General features: G+C 39.2%; 1 protein-coding gene across 9 annotated transcripts in view; it reads right to left on the reverse strand.

Annotated features, from left to right (window-relative positions):
• Nucleotides 1–13,775, reverse strand: part of ATP11C (ATPase phospholipid transporting 11C) — a 172,655-nt gene that overhangs the window by 14,303 nt on the left and 144,577 nt on the right. For all 9 annotated transcript variants that reach the window (XR_011536064.1, XR_011536060.1, XR_011536061.1 and 6 more), the window contains exons 24-27: nucleotides 9,761–9,888; nucleotides 5,199–5,334; nucleotides 3,042–3,107; nucleotides 382–485 (exon numbers count right to left, since the gene is read on the reverse strand). Coding sequence is in view for 4 of the 9 variants with exons in the window: in XM_070605248.1 (XP_070461349.1) it covers nucleotides 382–485; nucleotides 3,042–3,107; nucleotides 5,199–5,334; nucleotides 9,761–9,888 (434 nt within the window). In the remaining 5 variants the exon portion in view is untranslated. The remainder of the gene's footprint in view (nucleotides 1–381; nucleotides 486–3,041; nucleotides 3,108–5,198; nucleotides 5,335–9,760; nucleotides 9,889–13,775) is intronic.

Here is a 13,775-nt window from a genome sequence, read left to right on the forward strand (position 1 = left end):
ATGTATCTATTGGCCACTATACCATATAGAAACTTCACAGGATGAGTATTTCCGCTGGAAATCACATGGGAGATCATGCTAGAAATTACAGTTTCACTTCACCAAGAAATGTTAATACACATTCAAGTTGAAAGATTTGGACAGGGGCTACCAGAAAGGAGGTTGTTTGAGTAACTCATGCAGTTTATATACTTGCATTTGAAATCTTAGCTGAAATTAGCATTACTGGTTAGAAGTAACTACCAGTCCATTAATATTGAAGACCTGCCATCTTCTATAATCAAACCTTTAAAAGTATAATTAATGCTTGCCTATACAATGCACATATACATATGTCTATTTTGTTATTTATATATTACTCACACATGTATGGCTGCTTACCAAACAATTCCTCCCCAGAAGAATGAGAAAAATACATAAAAGGCTAAAGAACCCCAAATCACAAAGTGATTTATCCAAGTCCAGAAACGAGTATCCAAGGCGAGCTGAAAAGACACAACACAAGGATTTCATGATGGGTGCAAACCACACCAGGCAGTACACTAGGGTATCTGACAACTTGTACACAGTGTGATACCTATGGGAGGATCTAGCTTGGACCAGGCAACCAGAAGAGAATGGAACTAAAATAAGAATAGAAGCCAGATTTTTCAAAGAGCTAAGCTCTGCCCCAAGGCCTCTAGACTCTAGAGTACAGGTGTAGAGGTATAGTTAAGCAAGTAGCTAGTAGGTATGGGGCTGCAGATGCCTCACCACTGAAGGAAGGGCAAGGAATGAGGTAATGGTAATATCCAGGAGGCTGGAGCCCCTAGTCGTCAGGTAATGGTGGCCAGGGAGCTGATGGCAAAAGGAGGCCTAGCTGGTGAAGGCAGGTACACTCAAAAGGAGTAGGAGAGGGAAGGGGTAGCTAGGAAGAGGAGACAAATTATGCAAAGGAGTCATGAGAGCTCAAACACAACAGAGAGGGGTTACTAAACACAATGGCAACCACCTTTACACACCTGGCATCTTGTAGCAATGGATCACAGGTCTGCCTATGTAGTGTGCCTTTCAATTACAAAACTCATATCTATTCCATTAAATTAATAACATTTCCAGTTGCCTTAGATTTTAATCCCTTCATGTTCCTGCCAGGGCTGATCATATCTTCAGATTATTACACCTGGGATTCTCAAATGCAATCTAAAAACAAAAAGTATGGTCTGCCCTGCTTGCTTAAAATTTTGGGCCACGTGGACTAACATCCAGGGCATTTAATTTTTGAAGAGGAGGTGTTGTCTCAGTTTTGTTATTTGCTGTGACACCCTGGTCCTCAGTTCTCTGTTGCAGTTTCTCATTCATAAACAGGATGTTGATAACATTGTTAATGTAGCCCAGTCTTGAGTTCCCATCCTCTAGGCTGCTGGGGAAAATGCCACAATAATACCCATCCAAAGAAGATGGAGGGATGTCTTTTGGAGGGACACATGAAAGATGCTGCATGCAGTAAGGCCAACTTTAACTATGAAGGGCACTTGGGAGCCCTGGAGTCACACAGAAGGCCAGGGGGAAAAAACAGTAGAGAGGCTTCCACTTCAAATCATGATCCTGTGAAACATAATATTAAGTAACAACTAGCATCTATTGTACTGAGCACATTCTATGTGCTGGATACCATTCTAAGTGCTTTATATGTATTCACTAATTGACTTCTCACAAAAAGTCCTGAGAGGTAGGTGCTACTTTTATCTCCATTTTATAGAAGAGGAAACAGAGGTACAGAGAAGCAAAGTGACTTGCTCAAGGACACCCAGCTAGTAAGTGGCTAAACTGAGATGAACTGGAACATTTGCTTTTGCAGTTCTAAAATATTACTGACATAGTAGATGAATAATTCAAACATATGTTAGGTTCTATTCAATATGAGAAATGAACCACGAAGAAAAATTTGGAGGGAAAATGATGAGAGGTCCTTTGTCAAGTACACTTCTGAATTCTAGTTCTGATCACTGGACATACTGGAACTTATATAAAGGTATGCATTCTTGAACCCCATGTGAGGTGTTTATTACTGGAAAGATCAAAAGAATTTGATTGTGCTTTCAACTATGAGAGAGTTCCAACTCATGAGCCTCAAGGGTAGTCTTTAGTAAGGCTTCAGAGCATTACTACATGGTTGCATGTTAATGCTAATGATCTTGCCAAAACTACCCTTCTTGGATGTTACCTGCTATATATTCTCATGCATTTCATCACTAATATGGGTAAATTTCAATGACTATATTATATAAAATTTCATCACTACCAAGCTCTTTTGCACACACACCTTGCTCATGGACACCTAATTTAACTGTCTTAAGTACCCAAATTCCTTTAAGGCCTGGTATTCTTTTTTTTTTTTTTGAGGAAGATTAGCCCTGAGCTAAAATCTGCTGCCAATCCTTCTCTTTTTGCTGAGGAAGACTGGCCCTGAGCTAACATCTGTGCCCATCTTCCTCTACTTTCTATGTGGGACGCCTACCATAGCATGGCGTGCCAAGTGGTGCCATGTCTGCACCCGGGATCCGAACCAGCGAACCCTGCGCCGCCAAAGCACAACATGCGCACTTAACCGCTACGCCACCGGGCCGGCCCCGAGGCCTGGTATTCTTAAACAGATATATAACTTTAAAAAATATTCAAGTACTTAACATGGAAACACATACACACTCACAACTTGTTTATATAGCACTTATCATAATGACTTGAAAATAGCAGGAAAGAAGGAACAGATTTCCAACATAAGTACGGTGTATGAATTTTTAAAAGAAAACAAAATAAAAAAGATAGACAATGTACTGGAAAAAATGGATCACAAACAGTATACAAATGTCCAAATTTCTAATATCATACACATTTTAGTAAGCATTCAGACTTGTACAATAATGTGTAATAGAAATAAACATTAGAAGACAAAAGTGTAATAGAAATAAACATTAGAAGACAAAAAAGACATATCAGTATAAGACCAGAAAGTATTACAAAAGTGGTGTTAAATATAGTTGAATAAATAAAAATCTAACCTTCAGAGTTACAGTGAATACTAAGACTGTAAAAACAATGGTTCCAAAAGTCCAGTTTCCGTATACCTGAAAAACATTTAACAATTACATGCACCACGAATACACAAGCCTCCTTAAAAAAAAAAAAAACCAAGTTTAATCTTGTATGTTAACTACCAAAGATTTTTGTATGAATTGTTTGGAAATATCTGGTTAAAAGATCAGGCCAACATGATGGATTTTACTGTGACCCTAAATTTTCTTAGACAGGTATACCACATTTGTGGTTGGTAGGGTTTATTTCCATTATTCCATGCAGCATCAAACAGGGAATACACTGCTGTGATATAGGCAGAAAAAAACCCTATTCCATTAACAGTAGTGTTCACCAAAATAAGTCATTTGGATGACTCATGTTTCTAAAGAGCTTGATATGGGCTTTTCCTGTAACATAGAACTAAAGCTCTCAAATAAGGACTAATTTGCAGACAAATGGATTCTCATTTTTAAAATAGAGTCTAATTTTTTGGCTGTAAATATTAGAGCTGCCAGTATCTGCACATCAAAAAAAAAAGCAGATACCACGTACAAATCCAAATGACGGCAATGAATGGCACATATGCTTACCAAATGCTGTCAAGATCTGAATGCATAACATTAAAACAGAAAATGAAATGTAAAAGGTTTTTAAAAAATAAAAACAAAAAATTAAGGTTAATAGAAGCAAAAAAGGATTTGATCAAATCATACATGGGTGCTATGTTCAATTGCTGATAGCAGTTCTTACACTTATTGTAATTTTAGCAAACACTTCAAAGGATGGTGACACATACAGTAAAATCTAATTAATTTGTACTTCATGAACTCAAAATGGGTTATGAATTAGACACAGGTTGGGTTGAAGCTCACCATGCACTACCTGAAGAGTTTGCTGAGCAAATGAACCATGTCGACACAACTGCAGGAGAGTACCAGCCTACTCTGCAGCAAACTCTTTTTAAGCAATAGTCAGCTCTATACAATTTATGTACCAAATAAAAATAAAATAAAAAGCGAAAGTCACAGAGTCAGTCATAAAGCTCAAGGGACCTGAGAAATCATAAAATCTAATCCCTTCTTCTTACTGACGGGCAAAGTTGACTTGGAAAGCTGAAGTGACTGGCCTGAGGACATGCAGAGATTTAGCAGGGTACTCTCCTTGGCAAGTGCTACATGTGCCTACTCTAAGTACTAGATCTGTATTTCCTTAACAGTTCCTCGGTGATTACTAATTTTAATGAATTCATACTAAATTGATGATTTGTTAGTCCAAATTAGAGGTTGACTCTAGTACTTAATTTCAAAGTATAATTCAAATTCACTGAGCCTATCACTTCTGTAACAGATGTTGATTGTCTAGGTTCTAGACACAGTCATTGTACTCAGTAAATTCTTTTTGAACCTTAGCTTTGCTTTACATGATGGTTATAAACAATCAATGACTATAAAAGAGGAAGCCCAGAAATAACAAACAGTGAAAGCAGCATGCAAGGTGGTGGGTTCGATTTTCCACTGTGGGGCTGTGGGAAGACCTCACCCTATCAGCAACTCTCTCCTAGTGCACAGCCAGGACAAAATCATCCCAATACAGGTGCTGACCTGTGTAGTTGCATGCTAGGACGGTACTGGCAGGCTCACCATGGCCTGGCTGGAAAACACTACACTCCCACGTGGAAGAGGAGGAGGAAAAAGAAGGGAATTCCCTCTCTTTAACTACTAGGCAAATACTGCAAAGATATGGCAGCTACCCCCTTCAATTTTAAGCATGAAAGGCCACTATGAACGAGAACTGAGCAGGGTCAGACTTTGCTTTTAAAACAGGAAAAGCCTTGCTCACGTCGAAGTATAAGGGTCCAAAGTCTGAAGTCCCAAGAACTCTGTTCATGTAGTAAAAATTACAGCTAAGTTAAGCTTTCAGAAGGTTTCCACATAAGCTCTCTAGTTAGCCATGCACAGTAAGTGATTCCTTACTTCAACATCTCTATAGTTCTAAAGAAGTTATGAGAACTAAATACTGTGCCTTAAGAAAAACATTTTGCAAAATGATTACAGCTAGAGCATGTGTATGAAAGATCCAGTGCTTATGGGAAAAGATAAGCCATGCTTCTAATACCAAGAGACATAATGACATTCTTTTACCTTTGCATTTTCTTCTAGGGATGATGTCTGAAAAATAAAATAAGTCCCAAAGAAGAACACGGTCCCTTCAAATGCAGCCAGAAACGTCCAATATAAGAAGGGGCCCAACTGTAGCATGGCATTGCCAGAAATTTTCCTATTGAGAAATGGAAATAAGCACAGGTTAATGAATCTCCGTAGGCTGTTTATTTAAAGATACAGTGAAATGCCAAAGGTGCACAAGGGGTTTAACCCTGTTATGATGAAGGGAGCTACCCCTGAGGGGCTGGAAGGAAACGGCCAGAGGAGTCACAGCTTTATCTTCGTGTAATCACTTCCTAACTGAGGTACTGGAGAAAACTGTCCCAGCACTTCTAAGTTAAAATTCTGGCCACTGACAACAATAACATCATCAATAATAATTAGCTCCCATTTATTGAGTACTTATTATATGCCAGAAAACTGGGTTAAGAATTTTATATATATCGTCCATTTTTATCCACATAAAAACCACATGAGATAGGTATTCTTATCACTTTCATTTACAAATAATAAGGAGCCTCAAAAAGGTGTATAATGGTTCCCAATCTTTGATGCACACTAGAATCACCTGGGGATCTTCAAAAACACTGATGCCTGGCTCCCACCCTCATTCCGATTTAACTGGCATGAGGTATAATCTGGACATCAGGATATTTTTTTTTAAAGATTGGCACCTGAGCTAATAACTGTTGCCAATCTTATTTATTTGTTTATTCTATTTCTTCTGCTTTTTCTCCCCCAACCCCCCCAGTACATAGCTGTATATTTTAGTTGTGGGTCCTTCTAGTTGTGGCATGTGGGACGCTTGCCTCAGCGTGGCCTGAGGAGCAGTCCCATGTCTGCGCCCAGGATCTGAACCAGCGAAACCCTGGGCTGCCGAAGAGGAGCACATGAACTTAACCACTTGGCCGCGGGGCCAGCCCTGGACATCAGGATATTTTTAAAGCTCCCCAAGTGAGTCTAACGTGCAGCACAGTTTGGGAACCACAAGTCTAGCAGCGTGCCAGAGTTCACTTAGTAAAGGACAGAGCTAGTATAAAATCCTAGATTGACTTGACTTCAAATCATATGCTCTCAACCAAGGTATCATAGCTTTCCAACTACAATTGTTAAAATATTTCTTTTAATCAAGATTTCTTCCTGGAAATTTAACCTTTTCTAGGTCTTGAGGTGCCCTTTATATTTTTCAATTGAGTCAAATAACATGTTTGAAGCTGTACAGTCAGGCTTTGATAAATGGCAGGTGGACAGATCGAAAGTTTAAAATCTGTCAAAAATAGCACAATCTTCTTGGTACAAGTCAGAATGTTGACTAAGGCTCCACTTCTAATGGAGAAGAGCTGCAGAAGGAAGATGGGTTCATGCATGGAATTCTTTTGGCTTCTATTTGAGATTGCTCTTAACATTTATCAAAAGGTATCTAATCACTCAAATAGCACACTTGTTGCCAATACTACTAAGAATGTCACCAGGCTGTATTGACTAAAAAACACTTAGTAGCGTAAATGCAACTGATTCTTGTTCAGTTGGCATTGAGTACTGTGGGGTTTCCTTAAAAGACGGCAATTACCCCATTTTTACCTACTAGGATTTCTGGGCGCATGCAGGAATCTGAAATTCAGGGGATGCATAAAGCAATGTGCTGCTGTTTGCCCTAGAAAAATTGCAGGAAGGAGGTAACTGCTTCCCAGAAACAAGCTCTCCTCATAGCCAATAAAGTCACCTTCCCAAGGCAACTGGGAGCCATAGGTAAGGCACCTCCCTAAAGATCCTTGTAGGAAGTGCCCAGTAACAGCCAGCCAATGAGGCATTTGAGAGTCACTGACTTTGGCTGAGGCAGGAAGTAGTTCCTGTCTTTCCAGACCATCTCTGGGAGTTACATTACACACTGGAAAACATGGCATGTTGCGTTATAGGTGAAGCTTTCTAGCTGCACTCAGATAAATGAGGAAGCTGTTGGAAATTCAGAATATGATGGCCAACATGAAGGAGGACATGAGAGTGAATGAAGATCCACAGAGCAGTTGACCAACACCACAGGCCTGAGCACTTCCATGTGATGGGAGACAGTAAGTGTACTGGGACCTTTCTTTTGCCTTTTAAAGCTGTAGAAGAAACAAACTATACCTCTTCCCTCTATAGAAGAACTACAGTTAACTTTTCAAATTTCTCTTAAAAAATAGGAAAATATCCAATTATGTCTTGTTTCTCATCAGAACATTTGGGAAATGCCTGAGTCACTAAGTCCCTGAAGGGGAAATCTATAATATGCTACACAATTACCTCAGTAATATTAACTGGTACAACTGCAGAGAGCGCCACATAGGAACGCTCAGAGTAACAGAGCAATCTACAATACAGTGACAGGCTGAGAGCAGCGTCTCGTCACAGCAGGCAAGAAGGAAAGCTGCATTGTGGGCTGGGCAATAGGTATGCCACAGCTTTCATGTCTGCATCAGATGTGCCAAGTATACCCTCTAGGCAAAATTGTTAAATAATTCATGACCTACACCTGCAGTGCACTAACTTCATGGAAACCCTTACAATAATTTGTACTCAACAGCTTTCTTCAGGTTTTCAACATTCTTAATGTATGAAAATGCATAGTATAGCCCTGACGCTATGTGGAGGAGGGTGTCAGAATACTAAGATTAATTGCTATCATCTATTGAGAACTTACTATGTGCCAGACACTGTTTTAAGTTCTTTTACATGTAGTCACTCATTTAATCCTCAACACTGTGATTAGGTGCTATTTTACCCACATTCTACCAAAGATGAAATTGAGGCACATCTCAGTCAAGTAACCGGCACAAGATCACACAGTTAGTAAGTGGCAGAGCCAGGACTGGAGCGCAAGTGATTAGCTTGAGCTCTTGGTGGGACTGAATGGGCGATTCTGCTCACTGCTGCCCAAACCCCACTTCAACCAGAGCAGCTGCACTACTGGGCTTCACTTTAGCTGTTGTCTGAAGATAGAAGACTGCTGCTCAGTGTCTGAAAACCACCAGCCTGCTGGAAAGGGCACAGGCGGGTCATCAGGAGGACTGAATTCTGATCTTGGTTTGGCCTCTAGTTGTACCCTGTGTCGTTAGCCAAGTCATTTCTGGGTCCTGGTTTCTCATTTTCAAAAAGAGAGTGTGAGAGCTGATGCTCTGTAAGATTTTCACCAAGGTTTCTATGATTCCCTTTCGAGATCTAACTATCCTTTTGCATACAGGGCAAAGCAGAACATGTTAAATAATGCCATGAGGATGCAATCAGCAAACTCTATATTGGGGGAAACTGAACAAGATAAATGATCCAGTTTCATCAGCAAATAAATTGCCAGGTTAACCTACAGATTAAAAGAGACTCAAGAAGCATATTAACCGAATGTAATATATGGGCCTTATATCCTGATTCAAAGAAGCATAATATAAAAAGAAATGAGTCAATTGAAGAAATTTGAACATTGACTGGATATTTGATATTATGAAGTTGTTAAATTTTTAGAGATGAAAAGGTATTGTTATTTTCTTTAAGTCCTTATCTTTAAGAGACACATACTGAAATAACTACTTTATATAATGTTTGATATCTGCTTCAAAGTAAGTCCATGATAGAGGAGACAGGGTTACTGATGAAACAGGAGGGGCCCTGAATTGACAATTGTTGAAGCTGAGTGGTGAAGACAGGGAAGTTCACTACATTAATAGTATTTTCACTACTTCTGTGCATGTTTAAAATTTCCCATAATAAATACCTTTAAAATGATGACAAATTTTATAAATCTGGTTAAGCTTAACAATTACTAAATGTAAGTTTTGTGAGTCGTATTGGTTAAAAAAAAATCCCTTAAATTTGTGCGTCTTCACTTCATACAAATAAACCACCAAGTCTCTCTATTGCACTTGCCATCCACTATTTGGCAATGCTTATAATCTGCTGTAAATTAACATCTTTATCCTTAGCTGTAGGCTTAACTTATAAAATTCCAATTAAATCACAGGTTAAGCAAGTGAGGCCAGTGCCAAGTTCCCCATCCATAGAGAAAAACATCCATTTCCAATTGACACAAAATGAATGTAACGGCTTGATGAATTAATTATTTTCTTTAACAATACAGTTTTAGAATGGGGCTAACAAAGAGGGGGAGGCTATGCTTTAGGGGCAGTTTACGAAAGAAAGCCTAACACACTATCATCAGTTCAATCCATTACAGGTGAGAATTAATATTCAAAACTACCAAAGATGTTTGTGTGTGGCTTTCTTTTTTGGTAGTTATAGTAGCGTGTCTTCCTCTAAGACTCCAGAACTCTATGACAATGGAGGTTCAAGTTTTAGGAATTAGTGATTTTGAATTAAATGGTTCACAGACATTGAAGTACAGGACCGACACCTAGGAAATATGTCATTTTCCTGTTGAATGGTCTGGTTTAAGTAGCTAAAAAATCAGAATAGAACCACGGAATCAAACCAGGTGGGTGGTTCATTGTCCTTCCCAACTGCAGACGAAATGAAATCCACAACGTTGAAAATCTGAGAGGGTTTTAACTTACATATACAATCGGGGATCTGAGGTCAGAGCATCAATGTTGATGTGCTGTTCCAGTAGACTGTAGGCCAGGATGGGCAAGGATGTGAAGCAGATATTGTACATTGTAAGGTAAGCGGCATCATACAGTGGCTGAAATGACAATGGAAGAGAAAGAAATGTACTCTAACAATCATCTGCAAGAGGACATTTATGTGTTTGGAAAATTCACAAGCTGAAACCAGACAGTTTCCTTTCATGCTTTTTGTTATAGCAAAGGAAGTTTTGTAAATAAGGCCACTCTAACTGGTGACTATAGAAAAGAAACTAACATATTGTAATGCATCATATTAACATACCCTCCCTGTTATCAGGATCTTATTCAGAATGTTTACATGCTATTAACTATATTTCTAACAGATATTAACTAATACCTTTTCAAAAGATTTCTCAGTGAACAAAGATCAATTAAGTATAAGCCAGGAACCCCTTAGCAAAATTAAACATAGGCAGTGGCCAGCCTGTGTCACAGTTTGTTTGGTTAATATTTTACATGATTTTGAGTATCGCTATCACCTTCTCCAGGTTATATTCATGATTTTGAATGTAGCCATTTACTAAGGATTACATAAATGTATTTACAAAAACAAAGCTAAATATATGTACATAGGCATGACTTCCAACTCTTTCTGGTCCTGAATTCCTCAGGCTCCAGATCAAAATGTCCAACTTTCTGCTGGTTTTCCCATAGGCAGCTGCAACTCAAAATGTCTAAAACCAAACTTATATTCCCCCTTTTCTTCTGTTTTTTTTTGGAGGAAGATTAGCCCCTGAGCTAACATCTGCTGTCAATCCTCCTTTTTTTTGCTGAGGAAGACTGGCCCTGAGCTAACATCCATGCCCATCTTCTTCCACTTTATATGTGGCACGCCTACCACAGCATGGCTTGCCAAGCGGTGCCATATCTGCACCCAGGGTCCAAACCGGCAAACCTTGGGCAGCCGAAGTGAAACGTGCAAACTTAACTGCTGTGCCACTGGGCCGGCCCCCTCATATCCCCCTTAAAACTGCTTTCTCCTATGTTCCCTATTTCAGTGAGTGGCCCTACAATGTTTGCAACACTAGTGTCTACCTTGGTGCCTGGTACCACTTAGGTGCCCAAGAAATATTTTGAAATGAGTGCTTCTCCTTCTACCTCACTAGCTGTTCCTTCTCAGTCTGTTGTCCCCAAGCCCTCTGTTGGAGTGTTTTAGCACTCAGTGTTTGGAACTTACTTATGTCCAGAACTGAACTGATCTGCCCTCACCTCAAACCTGCTAAGTCTTCTCCATCTCAGGAAAGGGCAACAAAATCTTTCTGATCATTCAGAACCAAAATCTTGGATTCATCCTTGACTTTTTTCTTTTCTACGCCCCACATCCAATCGATTAAGAAGTGTTTACTGGTTGTATCTTCAAATATATTCAGAACCAGATCACTTCTTAGCACCTCCACTGTTACCACCCTGCAATGGTCTCCCTGCTCATGCCCTTGACCTACAGTCTAACTTCAACACAATGACCTGAGCAGTTTTATTAGAAAATAAGTCAAATCAAGTCATTGTTTTGTTCAAACTCTCCAGTGGATTCTTTCATTAAAAAAAAAAGTTCCTGCAATGGGTTGGCTATAAAGCCTCCCTCAGGCTGGCTTCTACCTTTCTGACCTCATCTCTAATCTCTCCTGTTCCTTGCTCATTCCACTCCAGCAGCAATGGCTTCCTCGCTGTACCTCCAACATGTCAGGCACACGCCTGACTTGAGACACCTCCTTTGAACTGGCTGTTGCCCTTGCCTGGAATATTTTTCCTTTAGATAGCTTCATGGCTTACTCCCTCACTTCCTTCGAATCTTAGCTCAAATGTCACCTTCTCACTTAGACCAATCTTGATTTAACTTGCCACTCCTTCTCTCATGGACACATTTTCCCCCTTTATCCTGTTTCTTTTTTTCCTATGGTACTAATCACCTTCTTAACTTACATTATAAATTTATTATGCTTACCGTTTCTCTTTTCACACTAGATTTTAAGCTTTTTGGGGCAGGGGTTTTTATTTTATTGACAGCTGTAGCTTGAGAAAGAGCAAAGCAGCCCCTGACATCCAGGAGCAGGCCTGGAACTCACAGCTAGGCACTGGTCTTCTCCTGTTGAACTTGAACAATTTCACACAGAACAGCAACATCAAATAAGGCCACTCTGTCACCATGATGGATCAAGACAAAAGGACGACTACTCCATAGTCACAATTGAACACAGACAGAACATGAATATTGTTTAAATCACAAACATGATGAACATCCCCATTCTGGCCATATACGGTTGATTGTTGCTTCTTGACCAATGACAAGCCTTTTTCTAGTCTCCACTCCTCCTGGATAAGATTTACTGAAATGTCCAGTCAAAAATTACCCCTACTTACTGACAATGTTTAATCTAGAGCAAGGCCTCACTCCTTAAACCCTTCCCAAAATCACCTAACTCATGCCAAAATCATATTATAATTAAGACTCTCTACTACTCTTCTTCACGGTGTACACTCTTCCTTGCTGCATTGAGCAATAAACCTAATTTGATCAACTATATGTGTGTTCCTAGTGGTCTTCGGCTAGAGGGCTCTGACAATCTTGAGTTCCTAGAAGAGAACTTGGCATACAGAAAGCATTCAATAAATATTAGATGTATGAATGAGTAGAGATCGGAAGCAATACCACATTTGTAAAGAACTGATCTGATATTGTAGATATTCCTTTATTTAAAAAAAATTAAGGAATTCTACAAACCTTGTTTTGATGGAAACACTGAGTTCAGTATTTTTCTACACAGGGTTAGAAGTTGTCGTACAACCATTATCTGTAGCCTGAATAAATAATGTTCCATATTCATATGTATTTTTCACATATATAAGTGTTCTTTAATAAACAAAGTGCATTTATTTATGTATTTATTTTTTAAGGAATATTAACCCTGAATTAACATCTGCTACCAAGTCTCCTCTTTTTTGCTGAGGAAGACTGGCCCTGAGCTAACATCCATGCCCATCTTCCTCTACTTTATATGTGGGATGCCTGCCACAACATGGCTTGACAAGCCGTGTGTAGGTCCACACCTGGGATCCAAACCAGTGAACCCCGGGCTGCCGAAGTGGAATGTGTGAACTTAACCACTGTGCCACTGGGATGGCCCCCAAAAATGCACTTAAATATGACAAAAATTAACACAATTATGGATTTTTAAATCAATGACCATTAAAGATGCAACTACTATCATAATGGGAGTTGACTCAAAAAAGTTAAGAACAACTTGAATAGAGCATTGGTTCATTCATTAGTTGACTTCAAAACCATTTACTGAGTGCTTACTAAGTGACAAGTACTGGGGACAGAAAAGATTCATGTCCTGCCTGCCAAGGACCTCAAATTCTAGAGGGGGAGGCAGACTGGTGAGTATACAAGGAGGTAGGAGAACCCAGAGGAAGGGATCACAACTCTGGCCTGCAGTAGAGACAACGCATGCAACATTCTCAATGAAGTTAAAAACACGGCTCTACATAGAACATGGAGGTACCTCCCACATACAAAGATTTAAGCTCAGCAAAACTACTCTACTAAATTAAAAAGTAGCCCCAAAAGGTGTTACATTCCTTTTAACTCTCAACGGAGAAGACTAATTTGTTGGCATACAACACTACATTTTCATTGGAAATTACCCATTTTCACTAACAAGAAAATTCAGGAAAAAAAACCCCAACAACTCAGATTGACTGGTGTGTAATTTAGTCTTGAATTTCATTCAAACAAAAGAAGCATAAATCTACTTTTGTTCCACTATGGTACTTTGAGGTTACATGAGAGATAATTGTAATTCTTAGATTGGATAATTAGAGGAGACAGAATGTCCTCAAAACAAACAGGTTTAGTTGATAATACTGTTTCTTATTAAACCTGTTACAAATGTTTTCTTTTCACATAGACAAAAGACCAGTACTATCCCAGCATTGCTAAAGA

The sequence above is a fragment of the Equus przewalskii genome, chromosome X (assembly GCF_037783145.1).
Source record: "Equus przewalskii isolate Varuska chromosome X, EquPr2, whole genome shotgun sequence".
NCBI classification, from domain to species: domain Eukaryota; kingdom Metazoa; phylum Chordata; class Mammalia; order Perissodactyla; family Equidae; genus Equus; species Equus przewalskii.